Source organism: Zootermopsis nevadensis, unplaced genomic scaffold, assembly GCF_977971745.1.
Source record: "Zootermopsis nevadensis isolate Lab colony 2312 unplaced genomic scaffold, Znev_1.0 Znev_ptg000006l, whole genome shotgun sequence".
Lineage (NCBI taxonomy): Eukaryota > Metazoa > Arthropoda > Insecta > Blattodea > Termopsidae > Zootermopsis > Zootermopsis nevadensis.
Genome location: NW_028259138.1, coordinates 6,198,511 through 6,221,546, shown reverse-complemented (window position 1 = coordinate 6,221,546; position 23,036 = coordinate 6,198,511). Strand labels below are relative to the sequence as shown.

Sequence of the window (23,036 nt, the reverse complement as noted above, 5' to 3'; positions counted from 1 at the left end):
TTTTAATTCTTAAATTACTTTCATTTATTGACTCTATCATTTTCAAAGAAACCATGCCTGTCCATCTGCTTGACCCCTAATTCAATTACAGACATCAGAATTACATTCACTTATTGGATTTTGTAAAATGTGGTATAAAATGCTTTACATTGGGCGTCAACTCATGTCAGTACATTTTAATACTAACTTGTGAGATGGGTAAATATTAATGCCATTCAATTACTCTTGCAGTTTGGCACTGTTTTAGATCTCCATTTCAGATATGGATAATATGAGTATATTCTGCTAAATATTTTGATGGAATTAATTCTAAACTTCATGTTTTATTTCTATTAACATTTACTTTAAGCTTATGCTAACAATCTGAATGTCATCATATGGTTTATCTGTCTTTGGATTTGTTTTTGTTGTACTAATATTCTGCACTACTTCCATTCCCTTTACAACTCGTCCAAATACTGTATGCTTGTTGTCCAACCATGGCTGAAAAGACACACAAATAAAAATTAATGAGTCAATTTACAGATGTAATTTGTCAATTTATTAAACACACGATCAATTATACCAACTTTAATGAATGTTAAAATTAATAAATTTTCATATTAACACAACTTTAAATTGAATACCTGTATTTTATACATAATAAATTACAGCACATCAAATCATGAATGTGTCCAAGCTCTACTACCCTTCCCACCCCTTACACACTCATTTGCTGTCTTTGTACTGTATCCAAGATCATTATTACACATCTACACATCCATTAGAATGATACATTCTTACGTTATTAAATGCCACTGCGTGAACTTTGAATGAGATGAGAGAATAAGGAAGCAGGTTGCCATGGCCTATTTAAAGGTCCTATCCCACCATTTGCCTTGCCTGGACAGAATAAGGTAACTACAAAAATCTCAGCCATGACATTGAAATCTAGCAAATAATTTTACCAGGCACCTCCAAAACACAAGTCTACAAAATAACCAGGAGATAGGTCTCTGAAATCAAATCTTATAAGTCCACATACAGGCATACCTCGGAGATATTGCGGGTTCGGTTCCAGACCACTGCAATAAAGTGAGTCACATGAATTTTTTCGTTTCCCAGTGCGTATAAAAGTTATGTTTACACTATACTGTAGTCTATTAAGTGTGCAATAGCATTATGTCTAAAAAAACAATGCGAGAATTATCAAAATGTGACACAGAGACACGAAGTGACCACATGCTGTTGGAAAAATGGTGCCGATAGACTTGCTCGACGCAGGGTTGCCACAAACCTTCAATCTGTAAAAAACGCAATATCTCCAAAACGCAATAAAACGAGGTATGCCTGTATGTTCTTTCTCACAGATGGAAACAGTGGAGTCAGAATGACTGAAGAAAGGCCTAAACACAAGGTTGATTATTATGGTGTTGATAATAGTACACAACATTGAAGATTTCTGTCTTCTGTGTTCTTGCATACTCATCGCCCTGATGACGGAGGCAGTATGACCTCTGAAACATTGGTAAACATCGACCAGACTACACGGCGCAACAACCCAGAAGACAGAAATCTTCATACTCACCGCTGTGAGAACCTCAAATCTTACACAGTAGACAACATTACTCACTGTTGGTATAAGGGTGATGAAAAACTGGCTACCATTTGTATTGACACCTGCATTTGCCATGCTTACAGTGTATGGTCGATCATGTCTAAGGTTTGAGTGGAATTCATCTTCAAATTCTCCACCCCAGATGCTCTCTCCTCCAGTGCCTGTCCCTATTTCAGAAAGAAAGAAAAAAAATCAGGATTCAATAAATGTATGATGGGCAAAAAATGTGAATGTTAAGACTCCACATTAGCACCACAAAGTTGTAACTTATTTTGTAAACATTACATCTTGGTTCTCAGACATAACATTCAGTCAATTCATTCTTGAGTCAACTAATTATACAGCATAAATGGTAGGATGACTGTGATTGATTACTAGGAAGGAAGATACAGTGGCCTATTGTAAGGCTCTATCTCAGCATTTATCTGCAGAAAATTTTAGTAACAAACCCTGAAGGGATCACTTGGGAGAGACAGCCAGACAGGAGGATAATACCGAAGCTTATCAGGCCAGGTATATATATACTGAATTCATCTGCAGGGAAATTCATAACCAGTTAAGCAACTTATAGATTCTCAAGAACTCTCCTACATGGAATTAGACAGTTATCAATAAAATACAACTTTAACAAAAAAAACAATCATGCAGCTTCATAAATTAACTTATGTCTTTGTACATTTCATTAACATTAGCAGGACAAAATTAAATGTTTTAAACAAATTAATCAGAAAAGTACTATATATTTAACCTGTAGGGTCTCCAGTTTGAACCATAAATCCTTTGATGACTCGATGGAATATATGACCATTGTAGTAACCATTTTTACTATGCACACAGAAGTTCTCGACAGTCCTAGGACACTCTTTTGCAAACAACTTCAGATGAATGTCACCCAGTGCTGTATGGATAATTGCACTGTCATATAAACGCTGAACACCTGTACATAAGAGAATACGTATCAAACAAACGTTATGCTTTCAATGTTTATTTAAAAATTACTGCCCAGTATATGCATTTTCACACAGGTTACAGGTAGAATAAGAAGACAACCACAGTCAAAAATTGTATTTCTTGTACAGGTCTCTTAAAGACCCAACTTTTTTAGAATAATTTTAACTCTATCAAACTGCTGAAAGAATACTTAAATTCCACAAATTTCAGCTTTCAAAGCCACTGTAATTTAACCCTGGACACTTGGATGGATGACATAATGACTAATTATGTACTTTAAATTTATTTGAATAAAGGTATAAAGTTTGGTTTGTTGAAGTTTTCAAAGAGTTTTTGATTTTTATTTGTACAATGGTAACTTTTTTCCCACAGGAGATTCAGCATTATTCCTTACTACTAACTGCAGAGAAGTGAGATGTGGTAAAAACTGGTGAAACTACAAAGGAAATTTCTGTTCCAAGGATTTCATGGATACAATGCGAAGATGGCAGTATACACGCGGTATGACTATATATACAGGTTTCACATAATATACAAAAACAAGGCCATAACAACCTGAAGCTTCTGTTGCAGAAATTATGTCTTCCTTTGATGGTTTCTCATTGAAGATATCTCGTTCTGCATCATGGCTCTTGGTATCCTCAGGTTCTCGTCTTAAATAAGAATTACAGTACACATCAGTAAAGATTCAATAAACAGAAAGTTTATTCATGATTTCTTTGGTGTCAAAATAGAAAGGTGTGACAATGACATTAACTAAATAAACAACCCCATGCAGTACTAAACAATCACAGCTTTGTTCACCTTAGACAACTGGACACTTTAAACACTGCTGCATCAACTTTCAGCATTCCACATCAGTTACAGAAATAAAACCCCTATTACAGCTAGTTACTGCTTTGAGAAACTTTCCAATTTGAAATACAGAAACTATTATTGCTTCTTTCTCATCATCATATAAGTTATTAGAAATCTCCACCTTTCTCAGAACTCTATATAAATTACTGTACACCAAATACCATTTCCACAGTTAATTAATGAAAACTTGGTGATTTAATGTTTCTCATTTTTTCTACCACCATTTTTAGTTCAAACATGTTGTTGTTTTTGTCATCAGTCTTCCGACTGGTTTGATGCGGTCCTCCATTTTTGCCTATCTTGCGCCAATCTCTTCATTTCCACATATTTTTTACATCCTACATCCTCAAAAATCTGCATCACATATTCCAATCTTTGTCTCCCCCCTACAATTCTTCCCGTCAACTGTTCCTTCCATTACCAAATTAACCAATCCTGGGTGCCTGAGAATGTCCCACCATTCTATCTCTTCCAAAGCTGCTCAATGCTGTGTGAATACCTTGTGTGATGTTGTCCAGCTACTTGTATTTAAAAATAAATGGAACACAGAATAATCTTATGAATTACATATTACTATGAATAAAACAGCAGGTACCAAAGATTACACTGTATTCAATACAGGTAAACCTTGATTTACACCAGGGATGCGTTCCTGGATGAACTGGCCTAAATTGAAACTCTTTTTATAATGTAAATCAATGGGAAGTCAATGACATGCGTTCCCAGCACCCAAACATTGACGACTTAAGCTCCTAAAAAATTGACTTATCTGTGATAGCAGTATCAGTCAAGGGTTTGTTTTTTCGATTCATGTCATCCACCAATAGCAACACTAATTTCTCCATTCTTTCTAAAAGTTTACTTCAGCTATAACTCACTTGCATTGCACTTACTCTCGTAGCCTGTTGCAATGACTGTTTTATTTTATATGAATTTTTCCTTATGGTAGTTACAGTGGATGGAGGCAACTTCATACTTCTGCACACATTACGATGGGTATCATCACCTTCTATTCTACGAATTACGTCCATTTTATCTTCTAAGGCAATAGACCTATGCAACTTTTTACCAACACATTCACTTCTCTTACCAGACATGGTGGCTCTTCTAAAAAAAAGTAAAAGTAAAGCTGTTCCACTATAAGCCATGTAGGCGCTTGGGGGGAGTGGAGGTATAGCTCCTACTCATTCTTGACCTCGGCACTAGATGGGAGTGAGTGGTCAGCATCACGCCCCGGCCGGCTTTACCCCCGGGAAAGGACCCTGGTACCCATTGGATAGGAGGCTGGGTGGGCCCCAGAGGCTAGAGGAAAAATCCTTTGCATCTGTCGGGGATCGAACCCCGGTCGCCCAGTCCGTAGCCAGTCACTATACTGACTGAGCTACGCCGGCTGCTAGTGCAGAATAGTGGTCGACCAACACAAACACGTTTAGCACACAGTTTTCAGCACATTCAATGTGTCAACAAGAAGCGAACTGAGCGCATTTTTCCTTACTCCCTTATCAGGCTGAATGCAAATGACTCACCGTGAAGAGTGACCAATGCTCACGTGACTGTTGCGCAATGTTGGCGGATTTTTAGGAGATTATCTCGCAACTACTTAGCAATGAGTGCAGAGGTGACTGTATTTATAATTTTTATCAAAAATCAGCGATGTAAGAATTACGATTTAGTATAAGAATCAGTACGAGAAACATTCTAAAACGTTATAAATAATAGTATTTCCCCCCCCCCCACTTTTTGACTTGATGGTTTCAAAAGCGGTGTTATTCTGAACCGGCGCAAATTGAGGTTTACCTGTATTTACAGGATACATTCATGATGTAGTGGTGCAAGAAGTGAATAACTTTATATACTTTTGGAGTGAATGAAAATGACTGCAGGGGAGATAAGCAGAAGAATTCAGTTAAGTTTGTAATTACCCATGATGCAGTTGAAACAGGGATCACAAATAAATTCGCAATATAATAAAAATTAGACTGCAACAATAGAAATAGCAGATATACCTTGTAAACATATAGAACCTGTTCTTCTTGAATGCAGTGCAGAAAAGTGTGGGATCTGAGTGTACAGAATCTAAAGTCGGATTTTCTGAAGCTTCCATTTCCACTGTAACTGCTGCCTTAGACTTCCTTGCACGCCCCTGAGAATGATTTCAAAATTACTGCTTATGAATAATGACACTCTCTCAACATCTGGAAAAAGGTAATACATTGTATTCACCTGATTATCTATGATTGTTTATTCAAAGACACAGTATGAACTGCAGAAGTTACACTGCATGAAATGTGAAATCAAAGATTACTACGAATGTTAAGGATCTCCAATGGTGGACTTTTGTGAACATGGTACTTGTAATTAAGCTGCAGGAATTGCTTGACCAGATGAGTGACCAGCATTTTTCATGAAAGACTCAGTAGCTTGGAATTAGTTACTTTGAAGATGTCACAGCCAGGACAACGAATTTCTCAGCCAAAATTTTAAACAGATATCTCAAAAAGATAAATAAAGCATTACAAGCACTACTATCATGATATTATTGTAATTTAAATATAAAATTCACTCTGAAAGTATAAAGCACACTTATGAAAAAAATAAACTTGTAAAAACATAAAATTGTTAAAAGGAAACATCAGATTTAAGCAACCAACAGCAAATAAATTTCTTAGTTCAAACTTGCACAGTGTTTCAGTGTGGTTGTAATAGCAACATACCTAGAAATATCTATCTTTATTTCATTTATCTAAATTAATTATGGAAGAATGTTTTTAAAAAGGCACAGAATAAAGTTTTTCTTCAAGAGAAACTTGTGTAACAACAAAAAATTAGTGTAATTACTTTTAAGCCCATACAAATACATAAAGAGTGTATTGAAAGAAAGAAAAACATTTTTCAATCTGATAAATATTCAGAGCCATGTGTGCATTATGCTTATAACATGTACAGAAAGTGTGCAGTTGTTCTTAATATTCACCAGTTCTTGTGTTGTTGCATTAGACAGACAAACAGGAGAAAGCTAACATGCACATTTTTTCAAATTTTCATTGAGAAAGTACCAAAAACATAACAATGTAAGAATTTGTTCATACTTGAAAATACAAGTTACTCTGTGGGTGGGTTGAATGCACAATGAACACAACATGTAAAATATATTCACACTTACCTGATATAAAGCCAATTTCAGAGGCCTCAAGTTTTCAGGTTTTCCAATAATTTTCACACATCTGTTGGTATATAAGTTAACCACTTTTATACCCAACATGGTGGTATACAACACAAAATAACCACTCTCATCAAAGATTATATTTCCAAGATTAACGGCCTCAGATTTTTCAAGGTCACGCTCTGCAGCCATCCTGGACACAATTGGATTAAATAAGTCACACAATTACTGTAGGAATACTGCAGCAAGAGACAATATAAAATTATTTCTCAAAAAGACACATAAATATTTCAAAAGTCCTTTAACTACGGAACCTTTCTAATCATGATAGAACATGATTTATAGAAAATAATGGCATGAAAGTAAATAAATAGATGAAGTACATTTTCATGGAATAAATTATTTATTTGTAAAAAGTAAAGTATTTTTTTGCTTTTTCTTGTTATAGATTCACCCTGTTTCCCCACTGTCCCAAAACTTTATTGCATTTATATTACTTACAAAACACATTTAAAACACACACTTGAACAAAAAGATGAGCATACATTTTTCCAACATTTTTGTTAACTAAATTCATTGGGTTAAATAACACTGTACCAACTAAATTCAAGAGAAAGAAATACAAAGAAAATTGCACCATAAAATTTAAACTAAATGTGAAAGGCTAAGAAATATGCTAGTACTAAAATTTAAATTAAATATGTCTATAACAATTTTTAATTTAGTTTAACTAAAGTATGATATGGAAATTAATGGACACTTTGTAAAGTTGAGACCTGCAGGCCTACCACACCGCAGACTGTAGAATATACTGGTCATGCTACTAGTCCTTCTAACAAAGGCAAGCAAATATTTTTCAGTAGTAGTAGGTCCAACAAGGAAAGCAATAAATAATAAAACAGAGGAAGCTGAAACAGGGGTAAGATGTAGTCTAACACTAATTACTGTAGAGCATTAATGAAACGGATGGAATGGGCAACACACAAATCATTACAGGAAGCCATAATCAATACATATGGATGGGGTTGTGGAAGTTATGTGGTTAATCAGCAAAGCAGGCGAGGTGGAAGAATATAATATGTACAATCTCCAAGCATGATCCATATTACTATTTGTAACATATGCTAATTCATCAGGTTTAAGCAGCTCTTTTGTGAAGATTCTGCAATACAAGAACAGACTGAATCTTGTGCATTGATCTCCTCCATTTGCTTACCTCCTTCCAAATTCCATATTAGGCAACTGTAATGTGACTTGCTGAAGCTCAGAAAATCTCTGCAGAGATTCATCAAACACTCTACTTAATTTTCCAGTCTGAAAATTGAACACCCTAACCTGTAACATAAAAAATTCAATTAACTGAGTCAACAAGTCCATTACTTAAATTTCAACATTTTCATGCTTCTTTGAAGCTTTGAAAACTTAACAGTGATATAACACTAAATAATTCTAATGATGGTGCATTATATTCAATACTGACATTTATTTGGAAATGCTCCATTGTTTAATACTCTGCAATTTTCATGATTCTATCCTCATTTATTTTATTAAGTAACTTCATGCAAAACAGTCTTTCTTCAGTTGCTCAGCTGATCAAGAAATTCCCCATCTTTCAAGGAACCTGAAGGTTGTGTTCATAACAGCCCACTACCAGATCCTATTCTGTGCTAGTTGAATCCAGCCAACACTCACACATCCTATTTCTTTATAATACATTTTAATATTACTCTGCCATACATGAGGTGAGTGTTGAAACTGGCCTGGGACATGCTAAAACATCCCACAGCACAAGTGTGAGACGCCACTGACAGCTAAGTCTACATGGCCGTATATTCCCCCTTATCATCACTAACCTGCATGACCAGTTTCACGACTAACCTCACATACTATACATGGCATATTTTTCAGAAAATCATCGTCACAGAATTTTGTTGTATTTAAAATTATTACATGTTAAATACTTGTCATGCTATACACTGGACATGACTGCTTGGTTGAATATATGGAACAGACTATCTACCTACACATCCTGAAACCGAACTCTTATTTCAGGATCAAAATTTGATGGAAAAGTATATACTATTACAATGTCAAGTCACACCAAAAACCAGTTTTTGTGAAGCAAAGGGTAAACCCTATTGACTATGAAAAAATGGTTGGCCCAGAGTAACATTTACTGCCCAGTTTTCTTTTTAAATTTTGTTGCAAATGCAGAAACCAATGTATATGCTAAAATGTTTGAAGAATGACACATCAAGGGGCTGCACTCTATGAGTGCAATGAGATCGAAACAACATGCAACTTCAATTGCAGCTGACTAATAACAGGAACACCCCTCCTTCTGCCTATTCTTCATTCTGTTCTAGGATAAATAAGCACACTGGAGTGACACACAATCCAATGACACTCACTGCATAACACCCGTCTGTCACATTTTGCTATTTTTCACAAAATGTGATTGCTTCAACTTGATGTTTTCCTTCTTGGGCTATTATGTTTTTTGTGTGCAACTGTATAACACGTTTCAACACTGATGAAAGACTCTTGGGTTACAAGCCACGTCAAGTGGCTGAATGGTGAATAAACCATATATTAGGCAGAAGATATGGTTTACTCACCATTCAGCCACCTGACACGGCTTGTAACCTGGGAGTCTTTCATCAACTTCAGTCGCTGTTAAAGCTTCACTTTATACATGTTTCAACATGCTGAATATTCCTGAAGCTAAAATTCTGTTTTCATCAACAAGATGCTCAGGCAAACATTAATAATAATAATAATTAACAAAAACAAAAACAAAAAACAACAACAACCAACACACACACACACTTGTGAACAACCTTACTTAACCTAGAGGCTCTAACTAAAAATGCGGGTTCTGTCTGCTGCATACTCAATTTAGAATGACATTTCATAAAACCTGAAAACCACTCCTTATCAGCTATCTTTAAAAACGTCTATCTCTCACTACTGCCAACAATCTTGGCATATCCTCTAAATCAGCATTTCTCAACATATGGTACACGTACCACTGGTGGTATGTGAGTCAATGTTGATTGGTACGAGAACTAAGTAAGAAAATCAAAAGTTAATATTAACATTAAAAATAGTTTTCCCTGAACGCATTTGGTTAATGGTTCATTTAATGTGTTAAATTAGAATTAGTGGTACGTCAGTGAAAAAGGTTGAGAACCCCTGATCTAAATAATGCTTTCCATTTTTTTGCTTCCTTCAATGCAATCTGTGAAATACCACAAATTAATTGTATTTCATATAATCTGGACCACTTGGCCAACTGGCACACTCACTACTGATCCAAATTAAACAGCAAAGTATGAAAGCAGTCATGCTTAAATACCATACAGAACTGACAGCAAGCACATGAAATATATTCACACCACTTACCTAGGCATCTATTAAATACAATGCACTCACAGTTATGTAAAGCTCACTGAAAAATTACACAAGATATAAAGAAAACGTGATTCTTCCTTATGTCAAAGCAAGATAAATTTTTAAACTATAAACTACCTTTCTATCACCTGAGAGCGTTGCAAATTTTGTTCCATTTGGTGAGAAACTTAGCCCAGTAGGAAATGTTTTACTTTTGGCAAACTCAAACAGATCAGTGTCAAGTTTTGACTCAAACAACACACATCTGGGAAACTTATATTCAGTTTTTGGTCCTGTCCAATATTCCAGTATACCAGCCCGATCAACAGACAGCGCCACCTCAAACACAGGATTGTACTGTAAAAACATATAGAAAACAAAGCATAAGATCACTATATCAAAATTCTGCATATAACAAGAAATTTTAAGTAAAACTTACACAGAAAAAGCCAAACCTATCAATACTTACAGATTTCAGTACCCTCTACCAACCTTGTCAGATGTGGAATTCTAAACTTATCATAAACAATTTACGATTCCCAGGTTGTGACTGACTGGGGAACACAAAGACTATCTTTCCAGTCTTTTCCATCGCCATGTCTGCTTCAGAATTTCATATTCATACCAAGGACACAACAGAAGCATTCTATAATTTTACATACTATAACAAAAATGTACCTAAGTTTAACTTACTCAAATGGTTCAACAACCCACTCACTTGTTTGTTTATTAATTCATTTTACTTCCACTTTCTCAACTACTGTGCAGGACTGGTAAGTGAGTCTCTGGAAAAAGTAGGGTGATGAAGGATGAGTGTGACAAGGTTGACTATACGAGGTCTGCCCAAAAAGTATCCGACCTTGGACCAGGAAAACAAAGTTCTGTATCTGGGGGGTTACAATACCTAACCCCCTTCAAAGTAGGCCCCTTGTGACTCGACACACTTAGCCCAGCGGTACTTCCATTGCTGGAAGCAATTCTGGAAGGCTTGTTTTGGAATGGTGTGCAGCTGCGCTGTCGCATTCTGTATGATGTCCTCGCGGCTGTCAAAACAGGAGCCTTTTAGCAGTGTCTTCATTCTCAGGAACAGCCAGAAATCACAACGAGCCATGTCAGGAGAGTAGGGAGCCTGGCAAACCTGCGGAATGCCATGCTTGGCCAGGAAACCCTGGATCAGATGTGATGAATGAGCTGGGGCATTGTCATGGTGCAGCTGCCAGTTGCGTGCGTCCCACAGCTCTGGTCTCTTGCGCCAAACTGCATCACGAAGATGACGGAGGACTTCTTGGTAGTACTCCTTATTGACAGTTTGGCCTAGTGGCGCATACTCATGATGCACAACACCCCAGTAATCAAAAAAAAAAAAAAAACAGTCAGTATCACCTTCACATTGCTCCGAACCCATCGTGGTTTTTTGGGCCTCGGGGATGTTGGATGTTTCCATTGTGACGACTGGACCTTGGTTTCCGGGTCATATCCGTACACCCACAACTCGTCATCAGTGATCACAGTCTTCAGGAACTCAGGATCCCTGTTGGCGCACTCCAGCATGTCCTGCGCGACCTCAAGGTGGAGTTCTTTCTGCTCCGGTGAAAGCAGCTTGGGCACAAAGTTTGCCGCCACTCTTTGCATGCCCAAATCCTCAGTTAAAATCGTGTTTGCGGAACCTCTGCTGATCCCAACCTCATCAGCAATTTCCCGGACGGTCAAACGACGGTCCTCCATGATCAATGTCCGCACTTTGTCAATGACATCAGAATTTCAGCTCATTGATGGTCTCCCGGAATGCTGGTCACTGTCCGCCGACATGCGGCCATTTTTAAAGCGGTTGAACCACTCTTTAATTTGAGTAACCCCATTGCATCATCGCCGAAAGCCTGCTGAATTTTGCTGATCGTTTCCGCTTGTGTATCCCCAAGTTTCTAACAAAACTTGACGCAGTATCACTGCTCCAAGCGTTCCGTCATCTTGAGCTATACGAGAATGCAACAAACACGTGTTACACCACTTAGCTATCTGGCAGTGACGGACACATCCGGTGGTGCTGCGAGGAAGCAAAAAATCACGCATGCGCATGAAAGTCCCTTCTACCACTACGCTCAGCTTCCCCACCCTTTCGCCATTACTTATCGCGGGAAAAAATATAGTCGAATCATTTTTGGACAGACCTCGTAGGTTGAACTGTATGAATACAATCAATGCAATACACATTTACCTGTTCATTCTCTGACGGATGTAAGACCTCTTCAGTCTGAAACTTCACCAGAAGTGCTGACCTCACTGTCATTTTGACTATCACTGTCACTACCAATATTGAAGATATTACATACCTGGCTCCAAGCTGTTTGTAATAACTCTACAGCAGTTTATATACACCAAACAATACATGCAGTTTATGCACTAACCGGACAACCCAGGCTGTCTGTACTTGGAATTGATGGCTTTTGAACTGGAGTAACACAATACTTCACCCCTTCCTTACTTACTCCTAATAAAATCTTCCAAATATGCAGAGGAGCCTTAACTGCTATACCGTGATTTATTACTCTACTAACAGAATATCAGAGTTTGAGATAATTCTACGATGAACATGCAACATACGTTCAGGAAAGCAAAAATCAAGATACTTCTTAGTTCTCTGAGGTCATGCACTGCAGGTTACTATGTTTATTTACATTTTACACTGTTCCACTGGAGTTGTAAGATATAATCTAGACATTCATATAAAAAAATAATAAGACAGTCAATATCTGTATACTTTCAAACCAAATTCTCATTTACCTTAATAATAACCACTGGTTTTGTATGAAGTTTCTCAAAGATATGCAGGTGGGTATTTGTTCCATGTCCATCATATACATACACCTTGTTTGTATCTGCATCAGATCTATTTAGGAAATCAAAATGAATCAAACTGATTACATAAAGTCTTCCATTACCAATACTGTCAATACTACAATAAAATTTCAATAGATAAGCAACATTATTAAATAAACCATCAAAACAAGACACACTGATGACATCAAGTAAAACACAGAAAATTAAGTATCCTACTTCACATAAAAGTTCAAACTGAACTTTACCTCTATCTCAAAATAGCTCAGAAGTGTGCCTGTTCTACGCAAGCACACATGACATCCAAAACAAAATGGCAGCAAAACCAGTAAGAAGCACAAATATAGAGATGAGAAGGGTGATTGTTTTCTGTATGCAAAGGGTTAACACGTCAACGCAAATTTGCCATGAGCTTACTGCCATTATAAGTCAAGGAAATATATTAGATGGTGTGATCATGGTCCATGGCAATGCAAAACCATACACAGTCAGGTAGACTCAACTATAGTTCCAGATATGCAGATGGGAATACAGAGGTGATGTAGCATCCTGCACAAAGTTTGAACTTGGCACCCACAGACTTTCATCTCTTTGGGCTCCTCAAACAACATTTATCAGGGCAGTGGTTTGTAAATGGTGATACTGTGGTATATCAAATCTAAAAGTTAGTGACGATGGTGAGTCATTTGAATAAAAGTTTCCTTGGCTATTTTCGTCCGGAGATAGGGATTAGCTCTATTTATTGGGCCCAACTGAGTAGGTACCTGAAGACGGAGATAGAGCCCCATCTCCGAAACGTCGTTTTTCTATTTTATTTCTTAGACGATGGAAAATATCCAAGGAAATTTTTATTCAGATACTGTAGTTATGATCTAATTATGGGCAGTGGACCAAGCTTCAACGGGAGAGGTGATTATGTGGAAAAACAATGTAAAAATGAATACACGTGTGCAAGCAGCTGTGGTAATAAATGCTGTCACAGTGTCCTTGTAAACCATACATTAATTTAGGATCCTTTGAGGAAAGAGATTTAGGTGCACAGTCTTTCGGCGCCTAGACTACAATACAGTACAAACTCACACTGCTAAGGCTGCAATTGCATCTCCTGGACAATGGATCCATTCACAGCAAACTGGTACATACTCCAGTTTCATCATATTTATCATATCTGAAACATATTCAGAAACTATAATAAAAATCAACGTGTTTATTATGTGAAGCATTTGTTTCAGCAATGTCATAAGGTCTCTAAATAATGTCAATTATCAGACTGTTAAAATAAAACCCTCAATTAGAATGGATAAGACTACCATGAGGATACAGCACTTTGTTACTACCTTCAATATTCAGTGAACTGTACAGAATAAGTTTTCTCACACACAGTTACATGTATAAAATCATCAGATGATGAAAACGTGTTTACGTTACTGTGTATTTACAATATTATTTATACTGAAGCATCACATACTCACATCATCACCTGTGGTATGTTCCTATCACTGAAAGAGCTGAATAACAGAATTGCTAGACATATTTTATACATATTCATCTGCAATATCATGAATTTCTTATTATTACAGCACAACTGGGTAAGCAGGCAATCAACATAACCTATAAGTTTGCCTTTTCTCCAGTAGTAAACAGAACTTGCACCAGCTATATAGGAGTGATTCACTGAATTGTGTAATTGTTAATTTATAGCTCGTGGCAGTCTTGATCATATGGACTGAAGCATGGTGAAGAACAATGGGTGTCAAGTTCTATCCAGCTGCTAACGAAAGACAAACATAATGCAAAAGAAATTACAAGATCTGTACTCTCACCAATCTGAGGACTTCAGGAATTTATGAGTAGCAACATGACCAACAGTTGGGACTTTTCAAGGTTTTGAATTCCATCATAAATTTTGCATGCAAGCAAACTTACAAAAAATAGAATTTTTACAGGTTTTACATCCCAGTAGAGTATACATTTTACATGAAAACAAACTTACCAAAATTGATGATATCAAATATTTTAAGTGATTTGTCACTGGAGACTGAGCAAAGTAATGATCCACCTGAGTTGGCTGCTAGATCTTGTATTGGTCCAAGATGGCTACGGAAGTGTTTCACAAATTCTATCAGCTCCTGTAGCTTCTTCCAGAATTTTATGTGACCATCACAACTACCTGTGATTATGAAGTCAGTTCTGTAGGTGAAAAATAATAAGATGGCACATTACACAAAGTGATGAGTCATTTATTAACAATTTTAAGTGCAAATAGTAACATGTGGTCATACAGCAAGAAAGATAGTAGAGACAGCGAGTGTGTGCGTGTGTGTGTGTGGGGGGGGGGATTCAAAATGTGCTGCAATTGAAAAAGATATTTTTTTTGTTTGTCATCAGTCTTTCGACTGGTTTGATGTGGTCCCCCATTTTTGCCTATCTTGCGCCAATCTCTTCATTTCCACATATTTTTTTCAACCCACATCCTCAAAAATCTGCGTCACATATTCCAATCTTTGTCTCCCCCTACAATTTTTCCCTTCAACTGTTCCTTCCATTACCAAATTAACTAATCCTGGGTGCCTCAGAATGTGTCCACCATCCTATCTCTTCTTCTCGTAAGATTTTTCCATAGACCTCTTCCTTCACCTATCCTGTCTAAGACCAGCTCATTTCGTACTTTATCGGTCCACTTAATTTTCAGCATCCTTTTATAGCACCACATTTCAAATGCTTCTATCCATCTTCTTTCTGGCTTTCCCACTGACCATGTTTCGCTTCCGTATAGCGCTGTGCTCCAAACATATAACTTCAGAAAAGTCTTTGAAAGAAAAAGACATACGTAATATTTAATCTTTTCAGTTTTATAGTCCGACAAAATACCTGTCTTTACTGCATCATGGTGGAAATTAATTGGCTGCTTTCTGAAAATTTGTTTACCAATAGAGAGTGAAGGTCGGTGGAAGTGCTAAAAGCAATTCTTTTTGTTACAACAGTATTCATATATAACATATGCATACAATACTGTTCTCACAGCAAGAGTTAAAGTAAATGCATCACAGCCCAAGTGCCTACTTTGGTCAACATCATGTAGATCACATATCAGACAATTTGTCTGTTGCACCATCAACTACTGACATCAATAAATGAACTTAATTACCAATCTAGTAATTAATTAACTTCATTTAGCAGAATTTTTCTTGAGAAGCAGAAAGTCACCCAGATGGTCAGGAAATTACCAACCTTTTATGGAACCTGAAGGCTCTGATCAATCCAGACCACAATTCATGCTATATGTCATGCCAAATACATCTTCATTTTATGCTAATATTATCTGGTAAATAGTAAAATTTTATGCAATTTTCTCCAGTCTCCTGCCTCTTCATCCCTTGTGTGTCTAAATATTCACTTCAGAACCCTGTTCTCAGACAACCTAAATCTATATTTTTTGCTGAAGGCAAGAGACCAAGATTACACCCATTCAAAAACAGGTAAAATTATAAGTTTGTATACTGTAATTTAATCTTTACATGTTCAGATAGCCTAGGATTTTTTTTTAAAACTTGCAACATTAGTAACATCATGGCGCAGAGAACTTCTTGAGGAACTGATAGCTGCTCAGCTGGCCAAGAAACTTCTTGTCTTCCATGGAACCTGAAGATTAATTACTGTGTTCACAACAACATATCACTGGATCCTATCAGAAGCCAGTTTTCCACACAAAATATTCTATGTATTTTTAATTTCTTTTTACTATGTCACACCCATCTTAGCCTCCCCAATTTGATTACCCTAATTCTGTTCAAGATTACAAATTATGAAACACCGCATTATGTTACTTTTTCCATCCTCCTGATACTTCCTACAAAAGAGGGCCAAGGCTTTCCTTGCCTGTCAGTCTTCCACAACTTAAACTGTGTCCATGCATATGGCTTACTCAATGCCCTGATGATGGAGGTAGCATGGGCCTCTGAAATGTTGGTAAACTTCTACCATACTCAGCCCCATGAAAACCTCATATCCTACTAAAGAGTGCTCACACCTCTCTGTTACCGATTACAACACAGAATGGTGTCAGAAATTCAAAGACTTTGAACAATTCACATAGCAGTTTTATATAACAATACACTTGTTAACATTTAAAAACATACTTAGTAACAACAATATGTGTGATTACATCTCGGTGCATGTAACTTCTCTCATACGATTCTGCACTTGGTAAATTATCCAAATATAGCTGTTCATGTTTCAAGTCTGTAACAAAGAAAATATGAACAATGAAATGTCTTTTCATCGTTCTTCAGTAGATATAGAAAATGTATGTTAAAATTATATTTTAATATACTAAGATATAAATAAATAAATAAATCCGTGGCATAACAGCTGCAGAGAGCCAAAGCAGACTAGCGTGACTGCTGGCCTCACATTCACATGTCTAAGCAGAGGTGAACGATCATCCAACCAGATATAGGGTGACGTGTGGTCAGCACGACGAACCCCCAGCCATTGCTAGTTTTCCTGACCGGATTATGCTACCCACTGTAGCTCCCCAATTTCCTCACGATGCTGGGTTGGCACCGGTCCCATACACTGGTCGAAAGCTTATTAGAAAATTTCTTCTTCCCCGAGACTCGAACCAGTGCGCATTCCGTATCGCTGGTCCGAAGCATGATGCCTCAGACTGCGCGGCTACGGCGTGGGACTGTACTGATATATATGAAATCATATAACAAATCTTATAATTTATACTGTCACAACGAACTACATCAATTCCATACAGCTGAGTACTTCTTGAGAAGCAAAGCAAGAAATTATCTGCCTTTATGGAGCCCAAAATTTCATTACTATGTTCACAAACAATGGCACATTTTGGACTCACCTCTGTGAAAACCTCAAATCCTACAATTATTCTATGAATAATTGTAATATTATAATGCCAGCTATGCCTGTATCTCCTAAGTGGTATTTTCCTTTCAGGCTCTCCACCTAAAATTCTGTTTGCATTTCTTGTGTCTCCCATTCAGACACATGCCCTACCCTCATCTTCCTTGATCATTGATTTTATCACTCTAATAATAAAAAATTCTCCTCAGCACCTTATATTTTTATACATCCTAATCTTTACAGTTATAGTTATATGGGAAGTCAAAAGATTTTGAATCAAATGGTGACAACTATTCCAAAAATGTAACCTGCTCTTAATTTCTTTGCAACTGTAATTCTCATTTGTTACAATTGTTCAAAAACACTTTAATGTTTGTCACGTTTCAAAGAATTTATTAGATAGCATCAAAATGATTCTGACCTGCATTCTTCTTTGTTGGTTTAGAAGCAAGTCAGCATCTAAGGCTATTTGTGCCTGTATAAAATCCAATTTCATACTTAATATATTCCTGCAAATGGCAAAATAGAACATTCATGCCAGATTGTAAAGGACATGATGGTAAATAGAATAAAACTTAAGAATTACTTATCATACTATATATTAATTGAATTGAAATACATTACTAACATTATGTCAGAAAGTGATAGATATGTTCTGCTGTAAGCAGGTCTGACAACATGCAGGATAACACATTAAAACAATTACAAAGAAACTGAGCATTAAAAAAGTGATAGAACTATGCCCAGCTGTATATAAGCCTCGTCATTGATGCCCTAAATGGAATAATTAAAATATAAAAGAGTCTAAGATACTGTCTTTCAAAGACACTTGACGAGCCTTGCATCATTAATGAATGCCATAACAATGGATATGCCACAGCAGGCATCTCCAAGGTAGCTGAGGAACATGTTAAAATAAAGTGAGAGATGAGAATCATAACATGGGCACTGCACCACAATGTGTAAAAGGGTAAGCGGGTATTCCACAGTCTGTACAAACATGTGCCAATTCCCCATGCAAAAAAGGCAAGTGTGACCAGTCTGAAGGTATATGTCATGAATTCCTCCTTCCTAATGGATATGAAGGATTGGCAAATTTAAACAACAAAACCTGTTGAACTTTGGAACAAATGAACTGTCTGTATGATGAGGCATGTACTGCAGACAGGTGAAAAAGAGTTCCACAAAGCACTAGCAACAGGCGACAGCATGTTTCACCTCTTAGGCTAGGGACCCACTGGCGCGACTAGCCATGTGCGGCGTGTCGAGTGTTGCTGCGCTGCGTCAGTGGGTTTCGCACCTATAAAAAGCAATACAAATAACAGCCGCGCGCGACAACACTCGACACGCCACACCAGTGGGTTCCTATCCTTACATGATAGAAGAGTCAAAGGTCTGTGTTGGGTGTATGAAGTGGCAAGGTGAAATGAGACAAAATAGTTTGTAATAAAACTCCACCTTCACAGATCCCATACTGTAAAATCTCTTTCTTTTCCATTCAGTTACCTTGGCAACCTTGTTAATTTACTGTTTACTTCACAAGCACACACAAATGAAATAATTGCAAATGAAGTATAACCTGTATTGGAATTGAATTCAATACAGTCATTAAAATATAAATAAGCACACAAACAACTATAAACACTATAAAAAAGACACTATTGCCATACGTGTTTCAACCTCAAAAGGTCATCATCAGGGAAATCAATTCATTTAATTAAATGGCTCAAACTTGATTTAGAAAATAAATAACGAATAGGACATTTGACGAAAAGTATTTTAAGCGATACTGCACCAAATGTTGTTATTCATAGGAATAGACTCTGCACTTAGCTATTTATCTGGTGGTCCGGTGGCCGTAGCTGGTCAACATTTAGTGCAGTGTCGCTTAAAATACTTTTCGTCAAATGTCCTATTCATTATTTACTTTTCTAAATCAGGTTTGAGCCATTTAATTAAATGAATTGATTTCTCTGAAGCCACTGATGATGACATTTTGAGGTTGAAACGCGTATGGCAATAGTGTCTTTTTTATAGTGTTAATAGTTGTTTGTGTGCTTATTTATATTCTAATACACTACATGGTATGCAAAGTTTTAAGATTACAGTCATTAAAATAAAAAAGTATTTTCATTTTTCAGCAGTGACTCACATTTACGCTTCTTTGGTTTTTCTGCTTCTGAAGGCATAGGTCCAATCCATCCATCTGAAGAATCATCACTATCACCATCATGTGACCTCTTCATGCTTTCAGACATGGTGATAAAACTGTAATTACCTGTTTTGTGGTACAAAATATGATTAGTTCTGTTAACAACAGACAATATACATTATATAAAATTTGCCTTCTGACTTTCCTTCCATCTCTCCTTTCTGTCTACTGAGATTGCTAGTCATTTATATAATGGATGAAGCAGTGTATATGGTATTTACAAAAATTATCACCATACAATAACACAGTCGTAAATGAGAACAGATGTGATGCTATCTCTAGAACGTGGATTTAGTAATAAGAAAGAAGAAATTCTACTTTTTTTAAAACTCAAGTGTCAGTTACGCGGTTATGTGCCCTCTTATTATGTTATTCAGTAAAGACCTAACATACATGCATACAACACTGTTATAATAAGAAATAAAAACAGTAGAATATGTAAACATTTGAATGAGTACCGTAGTTCTGCAACAAGTAAATAACAAGTCAAATGAGGGCACAATATCACCAAGTCCGTATCTGGAACACTTTACACTCCTTGCGTTCTTGTAAGCAAATTTATAACATCTGTAAGAGTTCTTCGAATGAAGTAATGAACATATAATCGGGAGGAAATACCTGCCTAACGTTTCCTCTTGATCATTACACAACACATGTTGACGAATTTGAGATCGTGGTCAAAGGCTCTGGGCAAACTTAACTGTGGTTCATGTTGGTCCAGTATATACTTTACACGAAACTGAAATCAAAATTTATAGTTTTTTATGCGCAGTTTATAAAATCTCAGTGATAACAGAAAACATTGCTGCCAACGACAAACGAAGCTACAACTCAGGTAATGAAAACCCCCAATTCTTTAAAAACGCAAAACAATAAATTCGACCAAAGATGCAAAAACCACTGAAAACCATGTTTGTTATCGTACATCAATATCAGAATATTTAACGGAACATAATATCATAATAACGGAAATTATAAAAGAGTCTTCTATGAAAACGATCGAAGCTTATCCAAAAATCAACCTACCCAACGCGCGTCAAAGCAACCTCTCAATCCAAGCCCATGTTAACATGTTGGCGACAGTTATGGTAAGCTGGCAAAGAGCGTGGTGAATTACAGACAACTCTCGGTTTATGAACGAGTTCCGTTCCAAGACATTGTTCGCAATGTCTCTTTTGCATTCCTGAGCTTCTACGATACGTATCGTATACGTTAGCGGCCATTTTAAAGCATTAAAACCATGTACTAAACATCGAATGGTCTATACAATACGTTTTATTATAATGTATATATTCGTTATGGTTTATCGTATACGATACGTAACGTACGCGGCGTGGCATGGCATGTAAACCAACGGGTTTTTTTACTGGCTATATTAGTTTTATTAACCATGAACAGTTCAGTATAATTATCATATAATTGTTGTAATAAATACATTTTTAAAAGTTTATTAATTCAAATCTTACAATTTTATTTTCTTCCTTCGATCTCTTAATTTTGAACATTCTTCATCAAACCATGGTTTATTTTGCTTTCTCCTGTAGTATCCTAGTTTGTCTTTGGCTGAAATTTTGATGCAGTTTTTGACATTTTCCACGACCGCTTATTCAATATATTCGCGGCTAACCTCCATACCTGGAGGCCTTCCCTCTATCAGCAACCTGAGGACGCGCCATGCTGAAGTACGAGGAGACAGCTACCGTACATGGAAGATAACCAACCAACCAAAAAGCTAACTAAGGGCGGAGGCCTGCGCTAGCGCAAGCATCGTCCCTTCCTAGGTGAAACCATTCCTGTGCACAAGGCGCATTGCTGGAAATGGTAAACGGTCTTAATATAAAAAACGGAAATTTTGCTGACGCTAACAGGGTTACGTCGTGGCGGGAGCCTCGACCATTCAAACTGGGATCTGTTGCTGCTGATGGGAGGTTATCCCGTCAGGCAAGTTGTCCGAGAGAATTTGGTTGGTTATGGAAGATAAATGAACTGCCACGCCATATATTAGCAAGGAAATGAACTATTGTATAGAAAAGTGAATTGCCGCGCCATGTAGAGACGAGGACATGAACTAATGTGAAGATAGGTGAACTGCCGCGCCACATCTAATGCACATAAATGAACTGCCGCGCCACGTTTTGGCGAGGGCATGAACTAATGTAAAGATTTGCCGCGCCATCTGTTGGGAATGTATTAACTAATGTACCCGAGAACATTTTGTGACCCGTTTACCTCCTTGGGTATCGTATAACCCGGATAGAATCACCAAAAATTCAAAGCTAGTCCTGCTTCTGACAAAAACATGAACTAATAATGTTAAGATAAGTGAACTAACTAACTAGATGGCTTACCGAACCCGAAGGTTCATCACCGAATTAACCAAAGCCCTCCACCGGACCCTGTCCTGGGCCAACGAAATCCAGTCTCCTTCAAGACCTATCTCTCATAGATCCCACCTGACATTATCCTCCCATCTACGTCTAGGTCTCCCCAGCGGTCTCTTCCCCTCAGGCTTCCCAACCAATACCTGGTGCACACCTCTAGTCCCATTCATGCACGCTACATGCCCCACCCATCTCATTCTTCTCGACTTAATCACCCTGACAATATTGGGGGAGGAGTACAAATTTTTAAGTTCGTCATTATGTACTTTTCTCCAGACCCCATCATCTTCTCTCCTAGGCCAAAATATCCTCAACACCCTATTCTCAAACACCTGCAATCAATGTTCCTCCCTCAGAGTGACAGACCAAACTGACTAAAAAGATCCCATACTCCTGTGGCAAGGTGTACATCGGACAAACCGGCCATCATATCTCCAGTAGGGTTGTGGAATGCAAAAGCGTCACAAGACTTGAGAACCAGCGATCACCAGTAGCCGATTATTTTACAACCTCCAGACACAGCATTGACTTTGACAAAACAGAAGTCATTGCCAACATCGGTAGTTGCCATCCCCACATAATCATGGAGTAGAGATAGCGAAGTGCCCACATAATTTGATCTGTGAATATGGCTGCAGGCTAAACAAAGCTCGGCTTCCCATTTCCCCCTGAACCACTGACCCCCAAAAGTGCAGATCCACCATCACCTCTCTGTGCCAAATGATCGATGGACAGCCATCACTCTTTTCCACTTAATCGCTGCAATTCCTTTTC

The 23,036-nt window shown here is 37.3% G+C and overlaps 1 protein-coding gene across 6 annotated transcripts; it reads right to left on the bottom strand.

Annotated features, from left to right (window-relative positions):
• LOC110827967 (peptidylprolyl isomerase domain and WD repeat-containing protein 1) lies at positions 1-20,635 on the bottom strand. Of its 6 annotated transcripts, XM_087343614.1 has the most exons (15): positions 19,822-19,947; positions 18,091-18,178; positions 17,283-17,492; positions 16,937-17,039; positions 14,791-14,987; positions 13,878-13,965; positions 12,744-12,849; positions 10,101-10,319; positions 7,786-7,904; positions 6,570-6,762; positions 5,413-5,549; positions 3,104-3,201; positions 2,346-2,534; positions 1,613-1,764; positions 1-483 (listed from the first exon to the last, which is right to left on the bottom strand). In XM_087343614.1, the coding sequence occupies exons 3-15, from the start codon at positions 17,290-17,292 to the stop codon at positions 340-342; spliced, it is 1,755 nt and encodes a 584-aa protein (XP_087199740.1). In that variant the 5' UTR covers positions 17,293-17,492; positions 18,091-18,178; positions 19,822-19,947; the 3' UTR covers positions 1-339. The 6 variants fall into 6 exon arrangements, with proteins under 6 accessions (XP_087199740.1, XP_021915867.1, XP_021915868.1 ...); XM_022060175.2 differs by lacking the exons at positions 17,283-17,492; positions 18,091-18,178 and adding an exon at positions 20,500-20,635; XM_022060176.2 differs by lacking the exons at positions 17,283-17,492; positions 18,091-18,178 and adding an exon at positions 20,504-20,633.
• Between the last annotated feature and the right edge of the window lie 2,401 nt (positions 20,636-23,036).